Raw genomic sequence first — 23,474 nt, forward strand, 5'->3', positions numbered from 1 at the left:
AACCTAATTACCGTAATCGGGGTAGGGGATTAGAGATATCTGATTTCCCTAGGTTGATTTCTCCCAGAGAACTCACATTATTCTGCTATGTAAATGCATTAAATAGGTTTCTAATCAGCTTTTTACAATAGTGAATGTGAATAACAAAGGCTGCCAACAGTTAGGGACTCTTTTATCAGCTGAGATGTGTGGCTGGATGAAAGGACGGATCATAACACAGAGCGATGCAACCAATTTAAATCAAATCAAGTCTGCCCAAAATCCAGCTAAAACTGAAACCAACACCAGAAGACATCTAAGTAAGTCACTTCTGTCAGTTTGTGCTATAAAAAGGAACAATGTGACTGTGTAGGTGTCTCTCTCACAATGCTGTCAGTCACCTCCCCCAACACAGTGCATGTTAATTCTTTCCCCAATTACCCGAGAAACCTAGTTTCTTTGAGTAACCTGGTCCGGATCATGTGTGGTTAAGAAAAAGAAAAGGCTCTCGCAGAGACCTGGAGGGCAAAAAACTCTTTGGACAGAGCTGCACTACAGGCCTGTTCATTTTCCATTTATTTCAAGCAAGATATATTAAATCACATATAAAAAAACAAACAACCAAAATCAGCTATTTTTGATCATGTGCGGTCCTAGTCAGCACCCACTTCTGTATTACAGTCACTTTAAACAGCCCAACAAAGCTCTGTTTTGGAGTTGTCTATATGAAACCTTTCCCTGGATGAAAACAGACAGCTGCATATATTTTCAATGTGGATTGCTCAATAATGCTGCTGTCTGAGAGCAGCGTTCGCCAACATTACCTATGGTAACTATCTAAGGCCGATAATTAATTTCACGGCCACTCTAACCAGCTTTCAGTAGCGACAGTGCCATAATATTTCAGATAACATAATATCTTGTTATATAAGTCTAGTTAATCAAACATTTTACCAATGTAAACAATTCTTACAAAATTATTATGTATATTAACCAAGATGGAATACAGAATGTTACCTGTGTTACCAGCCTTTAATGTACTGGAAAATACAATTGACACAAAAAAAGGTCTTATTCTCATCATAAAACTGCCAGTTTAATCTCTTTAAGTTCTCTCTAAGTGTATTATTGTAAGCTTTCCATTTGATCATCTAATTAGAGAGCTAAAAAACTAATGGCCCTCACTGTGCTTGGCTCACATAGGCATGGCAACAACAACATCCTCTGCTGAACAACAAGTACAACCTGTTGATTGATTTACATTACACATACTAATCCCAATAAGGCATCTGTACTTTGACATTTGAGGCAAGTTGGTCTGCCGTCTTGTTGAAACATTAATGGAGATGATGGAGATGAAGGATTCTACTATACTGTTAACATACAGTACTCCCACTGTGTTGAGGTTTGGGTTGAGGTATGAGAGATGTATTGTGTACAAAATGAGAAGAAATGTAATCCCAAAGTTGTCTTGTTCTATTTTTGTGTGTTCTTGGCTGGCTGATTGGAAACATGTTAGCCGCAGACATGTTTAGGAGGCCACGGTTTAGAAAATCATGTAGATGTAAATTTTAGGAGACGTGGTTATGGGTCAGGTTTTCCACTGCGACGTTGTTCCTGCCATGGTTGACTTTCTTTATGGCAAGATGCTATTACACTACTGTATCTGCAACATTTCAAACTTGCATATGAACCACTTTCATGAACTTAGTTAACCATTAGATGGCCCATATTACACAAAATCCACATTTGGTCAGGTACGTTAGAAGTGCACTCAACCCTATTTTTACATTCCTGTTTTGTGAAAACCAGTTCTTGACTGTTTGAAATTTGTGCTTGAGGTGTTTTGCTCTTAGGTGTGAGTGTTCTCTGTTTGTCATCGCTGTGACATGTTGAGGTGATGATGTGCCCCGCCTTTCACCCAATGACTGCTGGGATTGGCTCCAGCACTCCCAGGAAAGTGGTTAGGATAATGGATTGATGGATGGATGGAACTTTACTAACTCAATAACTGCAGCTTACAAACCACAAACCCAGATTTATTACACAGTGGAGGATTTAGATTTCATTATGACCCCAGACAGTGGAATAAGTCTGGCTAACCCACAAATGGCTCCCGAGCCAAGGGGAACAAGTGTGAGGGACACATCAGTTCTCCCAGCCGATGTGACATGTTGCATAATTGAAATTCCCTGCCTCTGGTGATAAGTCGATTGTGGTTTTAAAAGACCAGCGCATGATTGTGGAACAGCCTGGTTTTTGAGAACAAGTTGAAGAAAATGCAAATGCATGTGTGAATGTATTTTCACCCACCTGTACAAGCCTGGGGCTCTGTGAAAGTTATGTTTTTGGATTGCATTTAACATCGTCTGGCCTGCACTGCTGGGAGAGAAAGAAAAAAAACATGCAGGTTAACACTCCTCTGATTTCATGTATCACAGACTTCCTCACCGACAGCCCCCAGTATGTCCGCCTTCAGAACTGTGTCTAACACTGTGGTCTGTAGCACAGGTGCTCCACAGGGGGCAGTTCTGTCTCCCTTCCTCTTGACCCTGTGCACCTCAGACTTCAGGTACAACTCAGAGTCCTGCCATCTTCAGAAGTTCTCAGATGACACCCCAATTATAGGATGGAAGCAGGAAGTTGGAAGTTGAGTCATGACAACTGGACTTCCTTTTGTTAGGTTGAAACGTTTCGCTACTCATCCAAGTAGCTTCTTCAGTCTGAAGATAGTTGGTTAGAGGCCAAGAATTTATGCTCCAGGTTCATTCTTGGCTTCTTAGCATTTATCTTCAGACTGAAGACGAAAACCAGGACAGAACAAACTCAACAGAACTCTACAATGAAGCCTAGAGCTGGATGTGTTTTCTGAGGAGGCTCAGGTCCTTGAATATCTGTAGCACCCACTGCAGATGTTTTATGAGTCTGTGGTGGCCAGTGTCATCTTCTATGCTGTGGTCTGCTGGGGCGGCAACATGAAGGTGGCACACACTAACAGACTAAACAAAATGATCCGGAGGGCTGGCTCTGTTCTGGGGGTGGAGCTGGAGAATGGTAAGTTAGAGGAGGATGTTTTCCAAGGCACATTACATTTGTTAATACTCTTGACTCAGATGGAGATCACATCACACGTTTTGACAAATTAATGCAGAAAACTGTTCCAAAAGGTTCACATAGTTTTTCTTGTGTTATCATTCCACACAGTCTATTATTATTATATAATAAATAATAATAATAATATATATTGACCTATTTCATCCATGCATCATGCAGCATGTCCATTGTCAGAGCCATTGAATGCATGCTTCATGCCTAACCTGTAAATTCTATTTGAATTATACAGTGAACAATTACACCAGAGACTGGCTAAAATGGTTGGTCCTGGCCAGCACATAATCTGTTGTGCAGATATGACCACAGACCACAAGTCAAACACAAGTAATAGTACACATGAATGGATTGTAAATGTTTAAATGTCACAAGAGCAGTACATTTCAGCTCTATGGAAGCAGCAGTGAATTACAGCATTGCTTGCTGTTAGTTGCCAAAATACGTGTTTCCCCCGAGGGCTATAATCAGAGCTGCATGTGAACATGAAATGGCCTGTGTTAAAATCAATGTTTTCAAATGGTTGGAAATAAAAATGAACAATGAAAGATTTTGTGCTATGCAGCCTTCAATTTGGGATTGTTTGGTTTTAGAATAGTGATTCATTGTTGATCTTCTCCCTCATTGTGTTTCTATAGTATTTTTTATGGATCTTTTTCACAATAAATGTATCTGTCCCTGTCTGTCAGTCCCACTGTGAAAGGGGAAGTCTTTGTTTACACCTTTAGTCAAAGAAAACAAAACAGTGTGTCAACAGTTCATGTGCCTGCTGAAAGATTTTCCAGCACTGCTCGGCGTCACGTGAGTGTGAAACCTGAATGCGTCGACTACAGTGATTACGAAAGATGTGGTTTATGTCAGTTGTTATACTCATGCAGCACATGCTGTTCAGCAACAAGCTGTGGAAAGATACAGTATAAAACTGCTACTGTGTTTGAGATTAAGGAGCACATCAGAACTGCATTATTTCACAAGCTACTGTACGTCTACTTGACTTGAGTTTTTCTATATTGTGCTGCTTTATACTTCATTTTTACTACATGTCAGAGGTAAATATTGCACTTTTACTACACTACATTAAGAATTGTATGAGTAATATAAAATACTGTAGAGTAGGAAGACTTTACCGATCCTCAGTGTGAAATTCACAAGCCACATAAAGTACAATGATGATCAAAACAGCATATGTATAAGCTCCATTATTACCAGCTGCAACACATGAATGGGTACCTTTGCTTATCTGGTATATACTGTAGATTCACATTCAAATCAGAAATTGCCGTTATCACCTTGACAACTCTTTTATTTGGAAGTTGACTTTGAATTAGTGTACAGCGTTTAGATCATTTTAAAAGTCTGTGATGAATGTGTACATTGTTCTTTTCTTGTTCAGTTTGTAATAAAAATATATATTTTTACCTCTTACGTGTTTACGTCACATGACACAGAGTGAAAAGAATCATTTTTCCTGTACCTGAAAAATACTACTAAGTGCATGATCTGGAAATTCATTCAGTATTAGGTACTTTATTATGTCATCTAATGATGACCCCTTGGGGAAATTGTTGTTTGGACAGCTGCAGTAGATGACGGGGCTACCGTGGGGTGTCTGTGTCCTGTCCAAGGACACGTTGACATGTAGCAAAAAGGAACCAGGAGTTGAACCACTGACCCTGGGGTTTATAGAGGACTAGCTCTATAGACGACTGCTCTACAAACTGAGCTGTATGTCTATGTCTGCCAGCAGATCATAAAACTATTAAACAACTCTCCTGTATTTATTGTATGCTAATGATGACAGCATAAACTGACATGTTACAACTGCCGCTTCACTTCTGAAATGCATTTACCTGTCAAGTTGCACGTGATCCAAAGAGTGAACTCCTACCGACAGTACATTCCACAGATAAGTGGATAAGTGTTAAAAGATGATTTTAAAAGATGTCTTTGGAGAAAAGAGATCATTTCTGTGAAAAACAGTCATCAATCACAGCATTAGCAGTTAAAAGATATTAAAACCAGTCACTGTGGTATGAAGGTTGCAATTTTTCAGCTACTGACAGATATCTGATCTGTAAGTGGGAGGCACTCACGCTCATTAGTTAGCACAGTTGCCTCATGGCAAGACCAGCCTGGGACTGGATGTGTGTGGGTGCTCCAGAGTCCTCCCACAGTTTACACAGTTTAAGATATGAAAGTAACTTGAATTGGAAACTCCACATTGCCTCTAGGTGTATGACATTATTTGCTGCTCTATAATGAACATATTAGCCTGTGATAGACAATCTGTCCAAGTTGAGACTTTCTTAGAGTGTGCTGCTTCAGGCTCCAGCTGGAAGCACGCTCTCTCATCTGATTCTAGGACAGGTGCTTAGAATACAGCATAATATTACACCTGCACGAAAGTAATAATATTACAATTCACAGATTTTAAACAAAATTGAGCAACAGGCAAATAATTCCTTTTTGCTTTATTTCAGCCTTGCGTCATTAAGGTCACACTACTTCTTGCATTGACAGGAAATCATATTAACAAAAGTATATAGAGTATAGAGCATGGTTTTGTATGTAGTGCAGAGACATAAATCCATTAGCAGAGACATTACATCACATCATTCGTGTTACAGTGCAGTGGAGGTTTTTACCTTTTAATTTTTGTTCGACATTGAATCATGGCTGGTTTTGTTTGACTTTGACTTTTTCATGTTAAAAAAGATTGAAGGCCATTTTTGCACCTAAAAGTCTGAACCAAGGTCTGACCCAAGATCTATGTTTGTTTTTTCACATGCCAATTATAGCAGCACACTAAAACTTTGCATGACTGTTCCTCTCTATAGGCTACTCCTGCACCCTGATGTAATGCAGCTGTAGTTGGCCTACCTACATGTATAAGTTGAAGTGTTCTCCTGTCTTCTCCCATGCCTCTCATTATCCGAGAAAAAAAAAAACATTTCAAATCAAAATTACATATTCATTCTCCCCAGGTGATCCAGCAGTTCATTTTTTGGATCTTTTCCAGTTGTTTTCTTCCATTATTTAAGGGAAAGATAGGTCTAATATAATTGGACCACGTTCTGGGTCTTTGGTCTGAGGTACTTTTCTCACTGACTGACGTCTGGGCTTTGACAAGTGGCTTTAGAAGAAGTGTCTGTAATTCAATCAGGTAGCAAAATAACAGTAAAAACTACTTTTTATTCACACTGTACTTGTACCTTACTGGCCTTCCAGTTCAATTTTAAATAGGTTTAAATAAAGCTAGAGGTGTAACAGAATATATCCAAATAAAATGCAATCAACATTTCCAACAAACATTTCCTGTAATATCTTTCCTTTCCCATTGTTAGAATAAATTTGTTGCCCAGTCAGTAAAATACAGAAGATAAATACGAGCTACCACACATTTACTGTGTACTGCACGGTACACGGTACTTATTCTTCACCACAGAGGACTAAGCATGTTCTTATATACTATTTTATATACAACATCTGATTATACACAATTCCTTGTACATATAAGTATTGTTTAAAAATATAATTTATAACCTATATATACTGAAACACATTCCACATACTGTACACTTTGGCATGAGTTTAGCTTAATAAAGAAAAATATATTTTGCTCGTTTTTGTTTCTAGTTCCATTACCATTAAAAATCTCATAGAAATAACAGTAATTCATTGCAATGTTACAATACGTGAGCTTTCAACTGCTGATGAAACAAACTTCATGCACTGGGGAACAAGGAAATCACCAAAACAATATGCTGAATATTTCAAACATGGCCACGCAGAAAAAACACAGTCATGTGTTACGCTTCTTTTAGTGATGCTTCAACAATATGGGTTGAAGTAGTGGAGTTGGAAGCCTGTGGCTTTTGAAGTGGCCTCCACATCACATGGTTTGGACATGTGTGAGCAACACTCTCTATCAAAGTCATTTATAGCTGACACAAAGTGGCCATTTGAACTATCCACAGCGGTGACGGGTTAATAAAGAACATCGTTCACACCTGCCAAGCAGACACAAGGCAGTGAGTGCTGGGCAGCATGCACTCCGCTTAAATCCCTGCTGGTGCCCCTAACTTTCAGTTTTAGTACAAGCAGCCACTCTGCAAAATCTGCAGTTATTAATGCATCATTCTGATGACAAGGCACTGAGCACATTACAAACATGTGTCCATCTACAGACATGCAGATGGACACATAGCTTTTTCTAAATAAGGGGATGCCTTTTGTAAAGTCAGTGTCTGTCCACTTCTCTGGATCTGAGCATGTCACTTCATCAGTGCTCACTACTCTTTTCAGGCCAACTGTGAAGAGTTGCTGTCCTCTTGTCCCTTTTAGGCACTGGTTGGGGGAGGCCTTCTATGACTACTGGAAAAAACAGAGAGGCAGTCAAGACAACATTTAGACAGTTCTTGATAAATTAGCAATAATTTCACATGATCATTTAGAGTGGATTTTCCTCCAATACCTTGCAATAGTTCATTGTGCAGTCCTAATGCATTGTATGCATTAGGACTGTTTGATGAAACCTAGATGACCCTCTTGTCTTTAGTGTCCTTTAGTGTCATGACAGTTTGATCCCCCAATCCCTGAACACCCACACATGGATGATTTACACTCCATACTGTCCCTGAACACAGCACACTACAGTAACTGCTGCTAGATAGCTCATACTATGCAGAACACAACGTTTCTTTGTTAATGTGAAGCCAAATATCAGATTTCTAACATACTATCAAATTTGCAGGTGGCAGGGAGCCACTATAAAAAAGGTACTGAACCACAGAAGAGGCGGGATGTCTGCCTGAGTTAGGTGGCTTCAGAACCATTACATCCCCAACCCCCAACCATTACAATATAATAAATACGGTACATTATGTTAGCTCCACTAACCAATAACCACTGTTGCTGTGCTTACCTGTAGGTTCATTTGTTTAATGGTTTGATTTGATTTAATGGACACATCGCCACCTATTCTATATGTGTGTATGAAACTGCTGTGTGATATGATGGACATGGTTTTCTGTTGGTGTCTCTTTTAATATTTCATACATATGCACAGGACATTGATAAAAAGACTGTTGCAGTTACCTGTCCATGCAGAAGTTGCTGCAGTCAGAGTCATTCTGCAGAGTACACCTGCAGCGCAGGGCCCCCCTCTTACTCTGTTCAGTTCCAGCAGAGCGTCTCATGCGCAGAGAACCCTGGTAACTGGACATACCATATGGAACAGTGTGCCTGAAAAAGACATACATGTGGAAAATACACTGAGTGACCAGACGGAGAGACTGACTCACCACTTTTCAGTGCAAGACAATGCAAAGCAGAGATGCAGCACTGTGACATACTTAAAGATGTTTCTAATATTCTTACTCCATCATTTGGATACAAGATGGGGACAGAACATAGGAAACACCTTTTAGTGTAATGCAAACCAGTGAAAAACTACCAAAGACTGCAGCCTTCACAACGACCATATTTAATCTCTTAAATCTCTAAAAATAAAATGTAATATGTTGGAGCTATATTTGATGCCAGAACACTTTAATGTCAGTGAAGGTAATGGTTTCTCTGTTCCAGTCCCACTGTTTACCACACTAGCATGCACGTGCACATCCAGAGCTGTGGCAGGTAGGTCAGGCACATCTGATCTGTTCTGTATACATTTAACTAGCTGGGCAGTTTGGTTATAACCATCAGATGGTCTGACTGCTCATGTCCACATTGTAGCAATGTTCCCAAATGTTGGGAGTTAATGTGGAGTATAATTATTATGGAAGAGAGGGATGGCAATGCTGCTAATTTATTAAACATGTGGCAATAAAGCAGATTTCACAGCATGCACGTTGTGAGCTCATCACAAAGACCTTGTCCTAGAAGAACAGGCTAGGCAAATTACAGAATTTCACAGTGCACTAAAAGCCATTTACTACTACTACTGCCATCATTAGGAACTTTATGCATTACAATTATGCACCTGCCCTGCAAGATATCACGTCATCCACTGGCCACTCGTTGATATCATTACCACAACCATGATATAGCAGTATAGCAGGATCCCTAATTCATTATCATGCTACAGTATTGTTTGTTTAAAAAAAAAAATACTCACCTATGGTTAGGTTTAGGCACACAAACAAGTAGGTTAGGTTTCACTGCATGCTCACACATGTGCACACATGTGTGAGCACATGTGCAAGATACAAACAACAACAAAAAAACAAATAGGAATCCAGTTAGAAAAACGGCACTACTACAGGCCCAACAATCAAAATGATCCATGTAAGGAGGGAGATTGCATTGCTCTAAATCTATTACAGCTTCATTTTATGACTCAGTTTTAACAACAGTCTGGAATGACAGATGCGAATTTGTATCTTCAAATCTTGCCGAGAGCAGCTTTAACTCTGCACCAAGAGTCCTGAATGTAGCTAATCGTTTTCAGTTCATCTTTAAACCCCAGAATCAACCACATCTAAAGATTTGTCATCACCAGCTGCCTGTAAGCTACACATGTGAAAGCATGTCCGCATCAGGCCCTTGTGTTTGATCTTCACCTTTCACCTTGGGATGAAGGTAACCACTGTGTCTGACATGACTTGAAAAATGTGAAGCATTTTGATAGTTCTCACAGTTTATCATTGTACAGATTTTCTATCTGATCTAAATCCATTACTGCAACACAGCCTTTTCAGCCTGTTTAAAAGAATCTGTAACCAAAAGTGCTGGTTTTTAAAGCTCCACGACAACTTCGAAAGGTCAACTTAATGTAATAGTTGTAGCTACTTGAGAAGCTGTCGCCTCAGGTAAAAGGGTTGTAGTTTTACCCAGTACACACATGCTGCCATGTGATGTGTCAATCATGAACTACAGCTGTTCCCTTAGGCCCAAAGTGAAGGCTTCAAAGTAAAATATTCGTTGTTTTCAGACAGTTGTGCAATAGCAAACATGGAATTACAGCGAAAGTTAGGGCATTCTATAAGTCAGACTTTAATTCGCTTGTTAGGTCTGTTTCCTTCTGAATCTTTTGGTCTTTTTGTCACATTGGTAGAAGTTCATCAGGGTCTCTCTGTATTTCTGCTCATAAAATCGTGGTTTCAATTGCTGGACTGTGCCTTCATCTGTCATCAGCTGTTGCTGTTTTCATTGGCTGACATGTTCTGCTCATGTTGCTCAGTCCTACTTTTCTTTTTTTTAGGACATCTAAATTGTTCTTTATTCTATGCCTAGTGCATGATGTGTAATTTCTCTGAATCATTTTCCCTCTTCTCATATTGAAAATGGCTTCTTATTTCCCAATGACTGGCTATGAAAGCAGTTTTCAGTGTCATTAATGTCAATTACATCAATGACAGTAGCATTTTTGCCCATGAGATCTTCTTCAGTTATATAAATATATAATACATGTGCTCCTGGCTGGTGAGCCTGAGCACATGCAGCCTGAGCCTGTTGGTTTGGTTTAATAGTGCGGAGACCCCCAGCTGTAATCAGACTCCTTGTTATAATTCACAATTGGCAACACAAAATCACAACGTCCCAGAGGGCCAAAAGGTGGACTCCTCCCTGCTGCCTGTTGGCCACTGTCAGAAATCCTCAGTGGAATTAAAATACCTCAGAGCTCAGGGTGTAGACTGCTTCAAATTACATCAAGTCTTTACAGTTCACAAAGTCACAGGAAATACTGAAATATGTGAAAAAGCCGGGTTTGTTGTGCAGCTCAGGTTCCCTTAAATCCAATGACTTAAAAATGAGAAGTGCTCCTTTAAAGTTGAGCTGAGGACTTTATCTTGTGCATAACTCAAATAATTGTGCCTGCTACACTATACCTGTACTAATATGATGGTAGCTGTCCAAGACATAAAGTGTTCATTTGAGAAAAGAGATCATGTCATGACACTGGATAATCTGCTTTCAACTTTAAATGATGTACTGTAAATACATGAGTAGTGCAGTAATAGAGTGTAGCTCATTGAATGACTCATTGAGGCAATGAGGATGTTGAACAATGACTTACTCTGGTGTATTGATCCAGATAATGTCCAGATGGCAGTAATAGACACACTCCTTGTCTTTGTAAGTGTAACATGTGCATCTCTTTGAACGCCTCCTGGCCCTTGACTGCTCGTCATCAGAGGTGTCTTCGGAGAGGCCGTCCACTCCGCCAGGCAGGAGCGTGTTCAGTTTGAGGGCTTCTGCATTTCTCCTCTGGCTCACATCTTTGCTAGATGAGGAACCTGCTGGAGCAACCGTTTGAGAAGCAATTTCAGAATTCTGGGTCGATACTCCAAAGAGAACACACAGTATAGTGTGTCTGTAACAGCACTGCAACGACCATCTATTTATAAACGAAGGTAGAGTCCTTACTTCTGACCAAATCTTTATAGTAACGAAAAGTAGAACATTATTTGTGTTATAAATGAGAATCCAACCTCAGTAACAACAGTGTAACATCAACACTGACTGCAATTTGACAAACAAACTGATGGCAATTGTTTTACGTTTACTCAATTCTAAAGTTTCCATTTTACCTTACTTTCACAATTCAAAGTAAAATACTGTATTTTTACTCCACTACTAACTAGTTTGCAGATATATTCAGTTCAATTTTATTTTATTTACATAGCGGCAAATTACTATTGTTATTAATTCAAGACACTTAGTAAAGTAAATACTACATAGAGAAACCTAACAGTCCCACTTGAGCACTAGAAGTTTCAGCAGTCATTCGTTTCTCAAACTGATCTGAACTAGACTTGTACAGTTGTCTTATCAACAGCATCAGTACTTTCTAAATTACATAGTTTTCTTAGTGGCGCTGGTTCTGCTAGAGGTTTCTTCTTCTAAAGGGAGTTTCTTCCTCTCCATCGTCTCCTGGTGCTGCTCAGGTAGGGTTGTTGGGTTTTCTATAGAATTCTGTATACAGTTGTATTTTATAAGGTCCTAAACCTTAAACACTGTAAAGTGCCTTGAGATGACTTCTGTTGTAATGTGTTGCTATACAAATTAAATCAAATTGAATTGAATAGAGTACATTTCAGACCGTGTGCTTTGTAGGTCAAGAGTAAAGAAATTCAAGTGGTACTTCTACTTGTGAGTATTTCGTGGTGGCAAACACTACTACTACTACTATTCATTTCATTTAGTACTTTCTGAAGCATTATTACCAAACAAATGCTTTTTACAACATGGATGCAATTTGCTCACGTTCTCAGTTACCTGAGATGCTTTCTGATGTTTTCTGATTCTCCTCCTTTTATCTGGACTCAATATGATTCAATCAGAATGCTTTGAAAGAAATGTGTCATGTTGAGTACAGATTCAATTCCTAGTAGATATGAATCATGACAGACAACTGATCCTAACCTAATGATATCCACTTGTTATTTATCTCCATCACGGTTTGTGTGATGTGTCCATGTGTCCCCCATGTGTCCCCCCAGTAGACTCACCGTTCGCCAGAGATGCTGTCACCACGCAAAGAAACAAAACTCCCACATCAAGCGAAGATACAACGGCCATCACACACGAGATGGTTCAAACCAGCAGAAACAAGAGCGTTTAGACGTGCAAACAGGATAAAAACTACTCCCAGAGGTCCTGTCCTGTCTGTCTGTCTGTCTGTCTGTCCTGTCCTGTCCTGTCCTGTCCTGTCCTGTCCTGTCCTGTCCTGTCTGTCTGTCAGGAGTCCTGATAAAACACAAAGTGCTGCTGCTGCTGCGTTTGGCTCCGTCGCGCTTCGCTCGCACATCCACTAATTCACTCCACGTTTCTCACTCTCACTTGTTTGTTTGGCCCCACCCCACAGAAGACACAAGGAGAGAGGAAACTGGACTGGATAGATCCTTTCCTCTGAATGAACACTGGTGAGTAAAACCAGGATCAGCACTTGTAGTGACGCACAGTTCCCACCTACAATAAAGCCGGGTTTTCTTTTTCATTTGGATGAATATGGTTGATTTGTACTTAGTTAGAAAACTGCTAAACCAAAGTATTTTCTCAGCAGCCCACAGTCATAAATCTGTAAAACTGTTGTCCTGATTCTTTTAACTACAAACAAGGTCAGATGGGCTTTTTAATTTTTCTGTTCTCATTTGGTTTAGTTTTGTGTCTGTGTACATGGTATTTAAATATCAGCAGGTAACTTCCTAAAAGTGTTCAATAGAAGACGTTTTAACAAGCGTTCCCACTCCACTCTTCAGTATCTCCCTACCAATAGGAAAATGTCAGATTATAATATTATTAAATAAGTAGTGGGGTTCACTATTTATTTTTGTTTGCGGAGTTTATTTGTATGAGACGCCGTCTTTTCTCATTTTCACTTACTCATACTTCTGTAGTGCTTTAATGTTGAGGGCAAAATGATTACACATTTCAGTGATTTGTTTGGAGGGCCGAGGTCAGCACCTCTACGAGGATGCCGTCTATCACAGCTGAGGGATTTGCAGGGGGGAGTTACTGGGGTCCACCGCCAAATGACAAACAGGCCTGCATCAATGCAGTTCTATTCATTTGAAGTTAGCAGATCAGAGGTCATCTAAACAAAAGCCTTAACAGGTGTTTGCCAGGTTGGGTTTTCCAACTTGGGAACTGTCTCAGGACCCAGACCTTAGTAGGGACCAGAAGGTCCCAGGTACACTGTGTTAATTGTATTGTATTGTATTGCCAAGGCCCTAAAGTTTATCTATCTGTTAGTTCTCTTGAGTTGTAGGCACACAGTCACTTTTTCTGTTTCGGGTAACTGTTCATCAGCCCTGCACATCAGCCTGAAGACACTTCAGCCCATTGATCTTAAAAGAACGCCTTCAAATAAGAGGTTGGTTGGTTTCCTTGCATGAACTACCAGCCGAGGTCCATCTACAGCATTATAATAGCTTGTGTGTTTTGGTTGTTGTCTTGCTGCATGATACACATGTGACAGTATTATACTGCCACCACCATGTAGTGTGCCTTTGACTGTGGGTCCTCTCCCATTCTGTGGCTGATCAGACGTTACATTGCAGGTTTATCTTGGGTATAAAAGTGTGAATGTTAAAATCACCAGGACTTAATTGGCTGAGGAAAAGCCAGAAGTGGAGGTGGCTGGGGGGATTCATGGAGAAAAAAGAGGAGTTGGGCGGGACAGGGGGCACATTTGATCCTAGAAGTGAATCCCATGTAGTTTAAAAGCTGTTGAAAATCATATGTCCAGTGTAGGTATTCTGTGGAGCCCCTCAACTGCTTGACTGGTGGTAAACACCTCAGTATTCAAATAACATGAATATGAAAATGGCCATTAGATTAATACAGCCTTCTTATAGTTTGTTTAGGCTTTACTTGCACAATCATACTTTCTATTGTTGTAAGTCAGAAGATTTGAATTGTTTTTATTTTGGGATTCATCATGTCAGAACCCCAGTGTTTGGAAATGCAGGAAGAAATACCAGATGTTACTATGTTATTTACAGTCTTAATAGCAAAGTCACCCCCAACCAGAGTTTGAGTTTAGCTTTCAGGATATCTTTTTGCCCCTACTTGAGGATGAGAGGTTATCCAGGTCATCTGATCCAGGGTCCTGCAGCAATGGTGCAAATCTGTTCTCAAATTGATCACTTTGTTGTTGGAGAACTCTGCTGCTAAGTCTCCTTTTAACAGCTGTTCACCTCTGTGCCCTAATAAGCAAAGGGGATGATTTGGCCCTGCCTTGAGGCAGCAACAATGCAAATGTCTGGCTGCTGATTCTTGGTTTCCAGTTTCCCCATTGAAAGGTTTTATTCTTTTACATACATTTATTAACAGGGGTAGAAGTATCAAGGTTATAGACAAAATAAATATGGACTGTGCACAGAGGTGATACGGCCTTTCAGTCTACAAAGGCTGGCCAAGTTTTTTTGATGATATTATTCTGCAGAGAATGAAAGTGTCCCGACATCTTCTATCTCAAAAAAGGGAATTATTTAGTATAGTTAAACTTTGGAAGAAATCTATGGAACTCCATTAAGCACTCTGTCTGACCTCCATAAAAAGAAGCCGCTGAACAAAGTACAGTTCATCCTGTCTAACCACTCCCACCCCGTGCATTTAGAGTTCCATGTTTTGCCTTCCGGCTCTCTCTTTAGTCAGCCTCTCCCATTCTACCCTCATCTATTAGTATGAGAAAATTCAGAGTGATGAAATTGTGAGCATTTCCCTATGATGTACTTTATGTCTTGTACTCTCATGACACTCTGTATCATGTCCTAGTGTTTTGCTTAGCAAAAAATAGCCCCTTGGGGATGCTAATAGTTGATCGATTGATGCGTCCTAATGCAAGGATGTAACAGCTGAATAACTAATCCATGCAGGACAGGCTGTGTGTGATCTGTCCAGGATGAACTCCACCTTTTGCCCACTGACAGATGGGATCAGACCCAGCTCCCTCCACACTCTTAACCATATAGATAATAGATTATTTAGATATTTTTGTGATTAAAACACACGTGTACAGCTTGTACTTGTGACTCTCACCAAAATTGAATAAATGGTAAATGTTCTACATGTAGCCATGCAGCTGACCTGACTCAAAGGGGGCAACTTAGGGTTCAGTTTCCTGCCCAAAGACACTTCAACATGTGATAGCAGGAGCCATGAATTGAACAACTGATCCCATGATAATTAGTTAAGTTAAGATAGTTGGAATTAAGTTTTCACGTGTCTGCTTTGTGGTTTATAGTTGATGAATACTTAAAAGTGACTTAACATCAAGCCAGTGAGAGAATTTAATTGTTAGCTAAGTCCACAGCAAAGTTTTTTCCTCCATGGTTGTTTAATTAGTGTAGTGGTTAACACTATCGCCTCACACAGGGTTCATATCCACGGTGTTGGCTACGTGCCTTTCTGTCTGGAGTTTGCTTGTTCTCCCTGTGACTTCGGGGTTTCTCTCTCTGGCTCCTCCCACTGACATACATGTCAGGTTAATTGATCACTCTAAATTGTCCATAGCTGTGAATGTTTGTCTTTCAAAATCAACTTATAGAAGCTCATATAAAGAGTCAAAACTCTAAACTATTTGCAAACGAACAGTTCCAGCATCACATGCAGTAAAGCAAACAATGAAAGGTATTTGTGTTTTAGCCCAAATCACTGAGGGGAAGAATCAACAGCTTTATTTACCACGACAGGAATGAAATATTGTCTCATCGTGGCCCAGAGAGACTGTGAATACTGGGAACCAGATTTGTAATTTGTGTGAATACTTTGTGTTATACTACAATAACAGAAATGTTGATTTTCTTCACGATTGCTTAGCTACACCCTTTTGCTGTATATCCCCAAACCCTCTGAGTGAATTTCAGACTGGCGGTTTGAATGGATGCGTGCTTGCTGAAATGATTATGCAGCTTTTCAGATAAGTTTCCAGATGACTGCATACATTTGACTGTGGAAAATCAAATGTGAAGTCAATTCAAAGCGTACCTGGTCAGTGTTTATGTAAGAGCTGCATTTTTACTAATGCATGATTAGTAGATCTTATCTTCAGTTGCATTTATTTTCAGTTAGCCAACATCTTACTCTGGGGCCCGGTGGTATTTTAACAGAAAACACTGCGGCATAATGATGTCTGGAGAGCAGCTCTGATTGGGTTGATACCTTGAAAGGCATGAGAAGGCATGACCTGCGATCAGAGCCCAGTAGTGCTGGTTCAGTAGCACAATGACTGCGTGGTGTTGACCACAGTGGTCAGCCATTAATTGGATCACACTGTACAGGAAGTTTATATTTACTGTTAAAAAATACAACCAATTACAGCTCCTGATAACTTGTTTCTGTATGTTGCTGCTCTGCCATGAATGTGGTGTCTTTGGAATCTGCTTTGTGTTTTTCTGAAGTTGCAGTGCAGAGTTCTCATGCTGTCTTACTAATAAACAGGCCATATAGGGTAATAGGTTTTGTTGAGGCTTGTCTAAATCTTCCTGAGTAAGATCCTGCCTTCATTCAGTTCAAGGTGAATAACATTAAAGTTATTTTAACCATCTGCTAAGCAGAACTCGGTCCTCAGACACTATAAGGAATGAAGTGTTTGCCTCAGAGCTATTATTCACTCTGTGATTTTGAGCCACAATCAGCAACTATTTCATTATGTGGAGTTTTATAGTTCAGACAGTAAGCTGAGATCCATGTGAAATGAGTAAAAGTGAGCTGCTTTCATGACACTGTTTACGACATAACAAGGGCATTTCTTCGAGTCCTTTCAGCCATCAACAAGGCTCCTTAACACATCGAATGGCACTGTTTGTTTGTTCCCACCACACTGGTTCCAAATTAACACAGGCACTCAAGTTAAAGATGTTTTGGGAAACATATTTATGATTTGCAACTGTCCTTGTGTAAAAACTTAATCAATAATGTGCAGGAGTTAGCAGCTGTAATAATTATGATACAAGGAAGTTGGTGACATATTTATAGACCAAGAAAATGACGGCTATAGAGTCAGGAAGCTGGTAGAAAGAGGATAGGGACAAACAGCAAAAAAGAACAGAAAAAATGAAACTTTTTTAAAGGTAACTAAATTCACCTGTCTGTACCAGCATTTCTGAAATTTAAAATGCACTATAGCTCACTTGTTTAAATCCATTTAGTCTAAAGTCGTTGGCCCAGTCAAGAAATAGTCCAGCACATAAGTGCAGTCGACTTAGTGTATAAATTTGTTCCTCCGAAGTTTAACAAAACATGATACACTGCTAATTAGCTAGTAGTGGGAGGCCTCTGCTTCTTAATTTAGCACCTTGTCATCACACTCAAATCTTGCTTCAGGGTGATGACATTGAAACTGAAACATTTATGGACACACCACAGTAAGGTAAATGAATCATAAATCATGAATCACTGAATCATGTAGAAATCAGCAGCTCTCTTCTCACATGGATCAGTTGTGTTAGTAGAGAAGAGACTGCTGTCTTTCTTGTAGCATATGGGACAAAACAAATACAAATCTTTTTAGTGTTACATCATACTAAGATATTATGCAACATTAGTAATGATTATATTAGTCCACTTCAAAAATGAAATGCACATATTAAAGTCAAATTAATCTGTTCATGTCATCTTGATTTCATTTTCAATATGAATGTTGTGGAGAAGTTTAGCTTGATCACTTGCACCATCATAATTATTATTAAAAATTCAGGCATTTCTATTTAATTTGCTTGTTATAGACTTCATAGCAAAGTCGTATGTACATTCTGCACCTGCATTACAGAGAATAACTCTATATACCAGCAGGTGGGTGTACCTAGTCTGTATTTGTCTCTCAAAAAGGGGAAGCAGAGGAAAACCTAGGAGCACAGACATACAAACTATAATCAAAGCAACATTTGCCCACAATTTTTACAGCACTCTCACCACAGACAGTTTATAGCTGCTTCTAATGTAAAATATTTCTGATATGAAGTTACTGTTTCTGGTCCCAAAGGTGTGGGACACTCATTGAAGGCTGGACATGGGCTGACAGTCAGCTGCTTGCTTGGTGCTTCACAGGCTTACATGTTTGTTGGGGTAAAAGCCTGTAGCATCAGCGTGCTTTTGAACAAGGGCCTTTTATTTCTATAAATAAGAAAGGCATTTCCTAAAAAATAATTGGACACTAATTTAGTTACTCTTTATTTTGCTGCTCATAATACAATATGTTTCAAACCAGCACTCACATCAATCACTTAACTGTGACACAAGGACTCTTTTATCCATTGTTAACTGTTGTTACATCAGACTAGCTACCTCATCTAATAAAGCAGTATAAGAAAGCATGCACCACAAATGTCCCCTCCAGTCATGCATGGAGATGTTTGAAATGACTCTGTGTTGATTAATGTTATTGTCCCTTCCACAAATTGTTTAAGTTTTAAAATCACCTCAGAGAAACTTCAAACGCTGCACACACAACATTCGGACCACTAAAAGAGGAAGATAGAGGATAACACAGAGAATTAAAATGTCCCCTCCTGTGTTTCTGACATCTTCCTGCTCTCACGCTTTTGTTTTCTGACCTGCAAACTGTACTTTTATTATTTCCAGCAGACATCTGTTTGCAGACAAAGGTGGATTTCACTGCCCAATCTGTCCAGCTCTGAGCATCTGCCCCCATCATTGTAGGGTTTACCCCCCAGCTTCCCACCCATTACCCCCCATTGTGCAGTTCCTAAATACAGTATGTAGAGTAATTTTAAAATAAAATGACCATGCATTGTTAAAATTACTGAAACAAACAATGCAGAGAGAGGAAATTAGCAATTATAAACAGGTATTACATGCATATTCCTTTGCATGCACATTGTTGCCTGATTTTAGTACAGTCCCACTGCTGTTGCCTGTTGTAGATCCACTACTGGTGGAGACCAAAGCAGGACACTTGACAGAAAAGAGAAATCAGCCATTAGTTACTGTACTTGTTCCTCCTACTATTCTTTAGGTAACAAGGTCATAATACTGTATTTTTAAGTAACAGTGATAAATTAAATGTTTATGTGAATAAATAAAAAAAAAAGCATAAACATGTGTGAGTAATAACATCTATGAGGTTATTACTCATATTCAGTAAAGACACTTGGAAACATGCTAGAGTCAGTTCAGCATTCTCAAACCTTCACTAACGTTGAATGTTCCAGTGAGACTTGGTTTAAGTCGTACTTTTGAAGAAGGTGTAATGAAATTGGGATTGTTTCTTGTGAGGAATGTGCTGGAAAAACAAACAAACTTTGGCACAAACACAGATGTAAATAAAACTGCACAGGAAATGAAACCAATCAGACCAGATGGTGTTTAGAAATACAGTAACTATCAAATATCTGAAATCTGGCACGTAAAACTCATTCACAACTGTCTAATACTTGCAGGCCAGTTTAACACCTGCACTCTTTTACTACTGAGCCATGTTGTTGGAATATGTGCAGAATGTGGTTTGGTGTTGTCTTGCTGAAAGAAACACGACCCCTATTTACGAAAAGACCCCGGCCTTTTCGTAAAGGCCTCCTTTATGAAATGAGTTGCATGTCTGAGAAGTCACAGTCTAATCCTGCTGCCTCCTGGGCTGGCTCCATGCAGAATTCCCATCCTCTACTGTCAATAAGCCCCTGTTGCTATTTCTTGCATGCTGCCATTTTTAATAACAAAAATAAAAGAAAACCTGACCATGGCAATTGGTAATGTCCAGAGTCAATGTGACTTGTGTAAATGAGGACATGATTAATCAGAAATTGAACTGAAATAGGTACAATCACTCACAGATGTCTTAAACAGTTTAGCATTTTTATTATTATTGAAAAGGAGTAGAAAAGAAACATTATAGAGGCGCATGATCTTTGGAAGATAATGTGACTAATACAATTGAAATGTAAAAGTGCAACTGCATTTGATTGCATCTGAGACTATTTTCTACTTCTATGTCAATCATCATCATCATCATGGGCATTATTGTGATGCTCCCTCCACTGTACTTCAGTGTTGTTTTCATGTTAGTCCATGGTTTCCTTCCTATGCCATACATACAGTGGCAAGAAAAAGTGTTGCATATTTGTCATAAAATGTGATGTGAATTTCTAAGTGTATGCATGGTTTTTATGGTTGTCTGAAAAAGTACTACTTTACAAGTTAATTTACTCAACTAGTTCTCGACTACTGACTTCGTTATGTGTAAATCTGAAGGTCAACATGTTGAGCCCTTGGTAAGTTTAATGCATGCGCAGATTCAAGGAGAAAAAGACCATTTAGTTAGTAGCATTAAAAGTTAAGGTGAAATATCTATTTTCTAACTCATTTCACATATGTGCCGTAAACACATCTCTGTATGTATTGGTTGGTGATCAATGCATGATTATACTGTACTTTGCTTGATCTAATCTGCATCTGCAAAGTAACTAGTAACTAAAACTCACAACCTCAAAACTGTACTTTAATCCAATATTTGAGTAAATGAATGTAGTTACCACCTGCAGACCGTGCTGGAGTATTTCACAATTTGAAAAGACACAATACAGTTCAAAAGGTTTCTTTTATGAAAGGTCACAAAATGAGCCAGATCATTTCAAAAGGCAAAAGTGGTTTCAGAAGAAAACAAAACTGGACAAACTAGACAACCTGGCAAAGAACTAGCAAAGACTGATATATGGTAATGGAAGTGATTAGAGAAGGGGAGACAAGTGGATGAGTGGATGGAAGGAGCAGAGAGAGGTGATGGTAAGGCTGCAAGTGGGACAGGAAGTGTGGGGCCTGCAAAGAGAGGAGAGATAGCAGGGGAATAAGATAAATGGAGATTGATGCAATGAATATTGAGCACAAATATTATCTGGCTAATTTGTGACAGGTACTGTGTGATGTTTGAAAAGCCGTTTTCATGAGTCTACGTTAACAAAGATCAGTTTACATTACATTTTTATACAAAACCATTTGAGAGTAGAGCTGAGGAGAACAGACCGACAAGAAAAAGCTCAGTGCAGTGTACAGATCATATGTGATCACCAAGATGAGTGTGGGGTGCTGTTTGTTTTCTTAGAGGTTGACGTTAGGAGATCGGTAAGTGTCCGCGGCACATTGGTTCAACTAACACCACATCTGTGAGCTGCAGAGTGATGACCTTTGGCCACGAGGCAGGAAGTTTATTGTTAATCCTGCCGATCTCTCCAGGACTTGGATGAATTCCTGCCCCAGCTCTTGTCACTCATGTTGATGTGTTGTCTAAGTAGCAGTTAAGGTGACAGATGTTTTGGTTGCACCAGGAAATTTTATGCAATTTAGAAAATCTATGATTTTATGCTGCAATAAAACACTTTTACATGGTAAATGGCTCTGAATAAAGCCAACTCTAAATACTACAGTATAAGCTATGAAGAGGAGGCATGTGTCAGTTTGGCAAAAGGTTACCGAGTTAATTCAAAATGGAAGCAGAGATCTGAACTACAGGTATTTTCTCATACCAGCATGCAGTCTTAAACCTTTAACATTATAGAAGTCACATTTTTGTAGTGATGAATCCACCAGTGGAGTCTCTCTTCAAGCCTCAGGACTACACTAACTGCATATTAACCACGAGGAAGGTCACACCACATGCAATAAAAACTAGAGTGTGAATTGTAATAGAAGAAGAAGAAGAAGAAGAATGAAAGCCTTTATTAGACCCACAGTGGGAAAATTGAATGATGTGTGTAAAATGAACTTCCTGGCGCAGCTGGTTTACTGGTCTGGACCATCACAAACTGTAGCTTGTAATCAGTCCAATAGTGACCTCCACCATTCAAAACATCTCTGGTTCAAAAGTTAATTTAGCTGACGAAGATCTTACACCTAATCATCTTACATTCAGTAACACTATATCTCTTTGCCTTGTTTGTTGATATTTGTTTTATGTTACTTTTTTTTTTTTTTTTTTTTTTTGGTAATTGTCCTGCCAGAGTACGTGGAGAGAACTTACATAGCAAACTCCACATAGAAAGGCACCCAGCCGATCCATGGATTTGCTGTGACGATGCTAACCACTACACCACTGTGCTGCCCTTGTGTTGTTGAACCTTCTTCCCTGAATTTTGAATTCCAGTGAATATGCATATGCCTCTTACTAGCACAAGACAAAGAGGCCTTCTACACCTCATGTGGGGCATCTGTTTCTCTTTCCTTGCCTGATTCACGCTCCTAAATCTATGGATCTCCTGGATCTGGTCACACACACCATACACAACCATGTCTACTAGAAATTACAACAAAACTGCAAACACAAATGCAAAAATTTTATAAATAGCAATTTATAACTATTTAATTAAATTTCAATTCAATTTTCCTTATAGCGCCAAATCACAACAGAATTCTTCTCAAGGCACTTTACAGTGTAAAAAATGAATATATCCATAATGAAGATTTTAGCAGCCCTGGTTCATATCCTAGAGTCAAATAGTTTTTTTTGTTCAAAATTTGTGAGTAAATTCCTGACATGATCTTTTCAAAGGAGCAACTGTTTACTATATTAAAAAATTAAACGACCACTATAGGTCATCAGAAAATGAAAGGAACATGCTAAGTTGTTGTGCCACGATTGTAAATACTATCAGCCTGACCCACAGCCTTAGCTTAGTGGGGTTGGCCATTTGACTGTGTAGTAGTTAATTGATTTCATACAACAACAACTTCTGATGATGGTATTTAGGCTTTAAAATAATAAACGTGGTGTTCAATTGTTACGATCATCTTGCTATAGCATTCAAATATCATAAACTTCACTAACTTTTGTTAAATAGAAAACAAAACAGAAAACAGAAACAAAAACAGGCTCAAAACATTTTATCTTTCACTATCCTCTCCCTACTTTTACTAGGGAAATGCAGACTTTTACACCATAATAAACTCCATATAAATAACTGGAAATATCGACAAAGACAACACATTTA

At 39.1% G+C, this 23,474-nt stretch overlaps 1 protein-coding gene across 3 annotated transcripts; it reads right to left on the bottom strand.

Annotated features, from left to right (window-relative positions):
- Nucleotides 1–5,574: 5,574 nt before the first annotated feature.
- Nucleotides 5,575–12,753, bottom strand: LOC113151733 (endothelin-3). Of its 3 annotated transcripts, none has more exons than XM_026344637.1 (4): nucleotides 12,543–12,753; nucleotides 11,108–11,327; nucleotides 8,185–8,331; nucleotides 5,575–7,461 (listed from the first exon to the last, which is right to left on the bottom strand). In XM_026344637.1, exons 1-4 carry the CDS (start codon nucleotides 12,610–12,612, stop codon nucleotides 7,428–7,430), a joined length of 471 nt encoding a protein of 156 aa, XP_026200422.1. In that variant the 5' UTR covers nucleotides 12,613–12,753; the 3' UTR covers nucleotides 5,575–7,427. The 3 variants fall into 3 exon arrangements, with proteins under 3 accessions (XP_026200422.1, XP_026200424.1, XP_026200421.1); XM_026344639.1 differs by having other exon boundaries at nucleotides 5,575–7,458; nucleotides 11,108–11,330; XM_026344636.1 differs by having other exon boundaries at nucleotides 11,108–11,330.
- Between the last annotated feature and the right edge of the window lie 10,721 nt (nucleotides 12,754–23,474).

Source organism: Anabas testudineus, chromosome 5 (assembly GCF_900324465.2).
Source record: "Anabas testudineus chromosome 5, fAnaTes1.2, whole genome shotgun sequence".
Taxonomy (NCBI): Eukaryota; Metazoa; Chordata; class Actinopteri; order Anabantiformes; family Anabantidae; genus Anabas; species Anabas testudineus.